General features: G+C 41.2%; 2 protein-coding genes across 2 annotated transcripts; both read right to left on the bottom strand.

Moving 5' to 3' along the window:
* Window positions 1-341: 341 nt before the first annotated feature.
* Window positions 342-1,199, bottom strand: LOC139409755 (pancreas/duodenum homeobox protein 1-like). The gene is made up of 2 exons (XM_071155140.1): window positions 833-1,199; window positions 342-604 (listed from the first exon to the last, which is right to left on the bottom strand). The coding sequence occupies exons 1-2, from the start codon at window positions 1,197-1,199 to the stop codon at window positions 342-344; spliced, it is 630 nt and encodes a 209-aa protein (XP_071011241.1).
* A 4,324-nt stretch (window positions 1,200-5,523) lies between these two features.
* LOC139410208 (GS homeobox 2-like) lies at window positions 5,524-6,554 on the bottom strand. The gene is made up of 2 exons (XM_071155673.1): window positions 6,182-6,554; window positions 5,524-5,864 (listed from the first exon to the last, which is right to left on the bottom strand). Exons 1-2 carry the CDS (start codon window positions 6,552-6,554, stop codon window positions 5,524-5,526), a joined length of 714 nt encoding a protein of 237 aa, XP_071011774.1.
* Between the last annotated feature and the right edge of the window lie 251 nt (window positions 6,555-6,805).

Here is a 6,805-nt window from a genome sequence, read left to right as displayed (position 1 = left end):
TTAGACAATACATTCTGAAGTAAATGGATACTCTTATCCATTTTAATTAAAATTCCAGATATTTTCAGTCATTTAAAATTGAGCAATTTTTAACAAAATGTTAGCTTATGCACATGACAAATAAATGAATTACTCGCAAATTTAGCAACATTATATATACGCACAAGACAAAGAATTGAATAGCTCTCAAATTCAAATTGTAAAATGTCCCTCTAGCCACATCATAGGCCTAACGTAGGCTATAAAGTTTAAGCACATATAGGCCTATCATTTTATAGACAAGTGCAACAAATAATCTGGATGTGAAACCCAGGGTCATATGCTGCTATCCTAACGTTTTATCAAGCCTTATTGGAAGACTCCGGTTCATGGTGGTCAGAGGGGCTTCGTTTTTTCGTTTCTTCTTTTTTCCACTTCATCCGCCGGTTCTGGAACCAGATTTTGATGTGTCTCTCTGTCAGTTTAAGTGTGGTGGCTAGTTCATATCTGCGGGGCCTGGATATATACTTGTTAAAGAGGAACTCCTTCTCCAGCTCCAATAACTGAGCCCGGCTATACGCGGTGCGGCTCCGCTTGTATTCGTCCCCGTTCTGGGAATAACCACCTTAAATTAAAAGATACATACATATAAAAGGTGTGTCGTTGTTCAGTTAATCTATCTAGACTGTGTTTGCATTTTTACGCTAATGCTATAACCTTGTTTATTTCAGGTTCGGCCAAGTTTTGAGGCCTTGTGAAACCTTTTCTTCCATCTAATCATTTTACCTGTCAGACAAAATCGCGTCACAACTATGTATGTTATAAAATTGCACCTATAAAGTATTCTGCTCACCTGGGAGTGATTGGTATGAGTGAACTCTGGAGCTCCTCATCCAGGGGAATGGCACTTGTGCCGGGGACTCTACCTCCACCACTAGGCTGTCTCCTAGATGGTAGTCGTTCGGTACACGACCCTGACCTGTCAGGTATTCCTGTTCCTGGGTCTGTGTCTGAACAGGCCTCGAGTACTGACAGGGAGGTAGATCGTAGGGCAGTAAAGTTCCCTTGCTCCGGTACTCGACAGAGGCACAAGGGGGCATGGGGATCCGTACCTGCTCGGTGTCACCGCTGTAGCGGCAGGAGGGCGGGTTATTGTCATACTCTTCCGGTGACTGCTGTTGGAAGCGCTCACCGTCATAGTAAATATCCGAGGTATCCATTATTGAGCAGATTTTCCCAGCGATAATTTTTACAGGATGTCCATGTACGTCCCTGCAATATATCCTTCAAGTGAGGCCACAACTTGGAGTGCACCTATGAGTGAATACCTATCCCTAGTCACGTGACTGACACAACTCATAACTGGCTATGGGCCAGATTGACCAACGTTTGCACTGGTGCAAAGTTGAACCTGTTATTTCCAGAGGGGAATGAATCACAAACAAAAGAGAACATGAAACATACTTTATCCTCATCTTTAACCTGAAACATGAAAACGTTCCATCTTTTAACCCATTTCTTAGGTAACAGGTGCACACTTTGGAGCACTACAATCGCTTATGGTTACTTAAACCCGCCATGTTCCATATTTACTGAATGAAATCATATTTATATTTACATAAATATTATTTCGACAAGGACAGATTCTTGGAGGCACACAACGTTTCTATTGTGTCAGGTGGAATTACACAGAAGCATATTCAAATGCTTGAGTTCAATATGACTTGTGGCATGGCATGTACTTCGGCCACCTTTCGTAATCAAATGGGTGTATAATTTATTTCCTTTGTAAATATGTAAAGCTGTCATTCTGGCTTAGCTGATAAAATAACACTGGCTGCTTTTATGGAACTACTTGAAACATATGTAAGTAGCGCAGTAATTAGTAATGCTGTTACACACACAAACACACACACACAGACACTCAAACACACACACAGACACTCAAACACACACACACAAACACATGCACACACGTGCCATTATGATAGTGAAACAACTGAATCGAATAATTGGCCTATAACATCTCTATACTGCGGTGGTATAGTTATTCATAAGTCACTTGGGCTAAGCCTACATTACTCTCCATAAAAAAAACTGTGTTTAAGATATAATTATTATTTTGCATGGGTGTCCAATTTGGGCTTTGTGAAATGTATGTATATTTCAAGGATATATATCGTCATATTCAGTTCGTTGTCCTCTGTTTCGGAGAGCCATATTCATTAATTCAGAGACTAAATGCAGTTGATGATTTAAGAGGCACGCTCTAACCCAACAAAATAATGGATTTTAAAGTGGTTGACATTTTAGAAAAGGCCTATTCTGAAGAGCATGACAAAAGCTCATGGCACATATTGTTTGGTGACCGGGCTCCCACTAGATTAAGTCACCAAAGACGGCATTGATGGGGCACGTGTCCAGAATTCACAGTTTCATCATCATTTGAAACAAGCAACTCACTGGACACTCCTGGACCCCTGCCTTTACCAGGGCGGGATGATTCATCGCCACTCGAAGCACTTGGACTCAGAAGAGAGGGTTGTCACATTTATCGAGGGCCAAAATTGTACTTGCAGATTCATGACCAAAGCAGAGGTCTCCGCAGGCAAAGACAAAACGTTTTCTCTCCTTTTCTCATTGACACTTGAGTTTGCTCTTATATCTCCACACGAGACAGCAGCTGCACACTGGTGAAAAGCAGTCGTATTAATTGTCTTTTGTAATGCGTAATTGCCACATTTTCAATAGTAATTATATCGTCTTTGGAGTGCTGGTTTTGGTGGCTATTGTATTTGAACAGGCCTCATACCTCATCCAAAGTAACAATGTCTCAATTTTACATTCCACAATATTTTGGGCTGAGTGACGGTTTAGACTTTAGACCTATAATTGCATTGCTTTTCTATTAAGGCATTTTATAAATCGACCATGCAAATTAAAAGTATGAAAGTCATGCCACACCAATTGGGGCAACTGCTTCATGCTATTGCTTTTTTTCTGATTTTAGCCAAAAACGCGACTGTCCTTACACGCCTACTATGATAGTGTTTTTGAGAGTTTACTTTGTCTCTCCAGCTAGTCTTGCCATGGCCTGAAGGTATAATACACATGAGCTTCAGGCTATTATAGCGGACTGACAGTTCGAGGTCAGGGCCCATCGGTCTGAAAAGGGGGAGACTTTCCCAAAACTGCAGTTAGCTTCATTGTCAATCGGTTTTAATGGGCCGGTGGTCTTTCACTTTCACACCTGCGAGGGGTAAAATCTAATTCGATTAATAGGAACTTCAATATATATTCATTAGGTGGCTTTCGCTCAATAATATATGATCACCAGCGGGATGTGAAAAGAGACCATTTATTCCCGGTCTGAATGGGCCTGCGTGGGACCAAAACTTCACCTGCTTCCCCTCTCAATTAGGAATGTATCCCAAACTCCGACTGAAACGAGTTAAATTAACCGTTAGCTAATTTCCTATCGCCCTTCTTACGCAGTCCTTCTATTTCAGCATGCCCCCTCAATTTACCATAAGTTGAAAGGTTCAACTAGTGCTTAATGAAACAGTGACTAAATCGTTCTCTCGCGCTCAGAGGAACCCTGTAGCTGTTTCTTCAAAGCCCCCAGAGTCTGCAGCCGTCGGGGGTCCACTGCTAAATGCGAGTCCCAAGACAGGACAATCTAACCTGTCAAAGCCTTTGCCCAGTTCTATATATCCTTGTTCTGTGGTTTCGAAGGAATTGCAGCATAATCAGCCAACGTGGGACTGAAACTGCAATTAAACTCATTTTGGACAAGCAAAATCTCTTCAAAAGCGAACATAACATGGATGATCGAGGCTATTACCCCGGTTTAGCCCTGGGCTTAATCCGATAGGGCTTTGTGGGCAGGATACATTATGGGCCTAGTACTTCATATAGCCTCTAAATAAAGTCCAGGTATCAATAATAACGTCATAATAATGAGGGTGTTAATAAAAAAGAACAATACTACTACTACTAATAACAATAGCATCATCATTATAATAACTAATGTAGGCTACTTAAAACAAATGGACATATAAAACATGATTAGGCTCTATTTCATTTCAGAACACCATTTTTTTTATTCGAGTCTTTTATTCGAGTCTGAGTTTAAATATGGTCAGTATAGGTTAGGCTACATGTTCGTTTTTCTCTAATGCTATAATGTGTTATAACTTTTAATAATTTCCCATTTTGGCTATTGTCAGGCTATACGAATATACTAACATGTAAATACTGTTTTTTAAATGCACCAGAGAATAAATTGGCAATAATTCAACTGAAACTCAGATCTAATATAATAATCTAAAACTGACCCCTAAAGTTATGCTTTTAGCCATTAGGGATACCATAGGAACCATAGGCCACAGCTTTTATATTCGGACTGTTTTTCTTTTCTGCTTATGATTGGGGGGATGGGAGTGTGTTTGTGCGTGTGTGTGTGTGTGAGAGAGAGAGAGAGTCAGAGAGTTGTTAAGTATAGACAACATCAACTTAACTCTTTAATTAAGTGCCATTATAGTTCATTAACAGGTAATGCACTCCTTGATGATATCTTTTATCAACCTGTTACCTAATCAGAGAGGGACTCAATATAACATGTAACATGGTTAACCCGAGCAGGGCACTGCCAAAACCAGCTCTAAGAACAGACAGAAAATGTCAAGATTTATAAAACTATCAATCTATTCTTGATCATCTTAAAAAGAGTACAGTACATGCATTTGGCTGTAAATGACGGTGAACGTGGATGTAAATCTAATACTGTTTATATTAGTGTCTCTGATCACCTGCATATGATGGATGACATTAATGTGTCCCTCGAAATGGTCTCATGAGAAAATTCGTGCAATTATTATATTAAATTGACTATTTACTCAAAATACAGACTCAACGTTGATTTCTTGACAATTATATCATTCAAACACAAAAGCTCTAACAATAGCCTTTAAGGGCCGAATCAAAGATACACCTGCCAACCGGTCAAAAAACATGGCACATCCATTTTTGTCTGAGATACAACTCACCAAAGTTTTATTAAAATAAATACAAATATACATATTATTTACATAATAGTCTACTAAGCACATACAAATTCACGTGGATAAATCAGATGTGAAACAGAGTAGATCAACGGCTGTCATAGCCACATCGGATAAATGTGATATTTATCTATCACATGGAAGAGGAAAGATACCAAGCATTGTATGACAACTACTGAGGATGTACAACTTTGACGTTGGTTGAACCCTGAATGATGTAACATTACATTTATGTTTCTAAATGTTTTAACAAATAAAACATGTATTCACAATTTGTTCATATTGGACAGTTAACATAAAACGAATGACAAATAGGCCTACACGATTTAACCAGAGGGGACCAAAGATATTCCCAATAGTTCTTCTCAGACTGGAAGTAGCATATCATGGCCATGAGGTCGTCTGGTATTGCTGAATCCGTGTTGAACAAGGGTAGACTATGCCAGTAGTGTAATGGAAGTATGTATAGTGTGAGATGGCCTCAGATTGGGGAGATCTCTTTCTCCTCTGACGCTGATGCAGGGGATAAAGATTCCTCGTCCTCAGACCTCGGGTAGTCCGTGTGACCACTTGCGCACTTGCAACCGCTGTGCGCGCTCCTCTGTGTGCCCTTGCCCTCCTTCTTGTGTTTCACCCTCCGGTTCTGGAACCAGATTTTCACCTGCTTCTCCGAGAGGTTTAGATACGTCGCAATTTCGATTCTTCTGAGCCGGGATAGATACATGTTGGAGGAGAACTCTCTCTCCAGTTCCAATAGTTGCGTGCTGGTGAAAGCGGTACGCATCCTTTTGCCATTCTGAATGTGATTGCTCTCAGAGGCGGCTGATGGAGACAGCACAACGATTTAGCCACATCATTGTTCTATTCACAGTTTTAACAGTGCACTACATACTTTATGCAATAAATGGCATTGGTTGTACTGTGTGTAATTGCGCGTAAATGGATAGACTAATACGAAATAACAAACATTATAATGTTTGTTATTTCGTATTTGTTATTTCGTACTAGTCTATTCAATTACGCATAATATATGTGGTGCAATTATGTATGATATATTGCTCTAATTTCAAAGTTTGAATTGACAGGTTGTTACATTGCGTTGAATTGCAAATATGCAGATATGCACAACATATTCTTACCTATGGAGAGACAGTGGTACCTCCTGGGGTCAGTGACGCTGTACGTAGGCGTGCAGACAGGTGCGTGTCCCAGCGCCGGAGACTGTTGGTGGTGTGATATCCTCTGACAATATTGGGGCTCCGCTCCCGGGAACTGAGTCTTCAGCATCGAAATGCCGCCGCGCGGAGAGTGGAGATGGGACGTGACGCAAACCGGGCAGACGCAGAAAGTGCCGGTCTTCCTGGATGGGCACACCGGCGCGTTGACCGTCATCATGGTGGGCGAATGCATGCTGATGGGGATGAAGAAGTCTTGTCCGGGATGCTCGTTTAGGGGTGCGGGTCGCACGGTGTCCTTAATAATCAAAGAGTCGACATAAAATGATCTAGACATGGCTGCAGAACGATAAGCGGTCAGTCAGTATTGGTGCTTGCACAAGATGTTGACCGTTTCTCATCTGAAGCCCTCAGGATCTCGGAAGGTCCTTATGTTTGATGGTTAAACAAAAGGGACCCCGGAGAGGGCTGGCCCTAGCGTCACCCACGTGCGCAGCCGGCTCCCAAGGCTTCAGTATACTGCAAGTGGCTCAAACCACGTGATTTCTCAGAGAACTTCCAATCAAAATCTCAAAATTCGCTCGTTTT

This window comes from Oncorhynchus clarkii, chromosome 5 (assembly GCF_045791955.1).
Source record: "Oncorhynchus clarkii lewisi isolate Uvic-CL-2024 chromosome 5, UVic_Ocla_1.0, whole genome shotgun sequence".
In the NCBI taxonomy this organism is placed as follows: Eukaryota; Metazoa; Chordata; class Actinopteri; order Salmoniformes; family Salmonidae; genus Oncorhynchus; species Oncorhynchus clarkii.
This window is presented reverse-complemented; position numbering and strand designations above follow the sequence as displayed.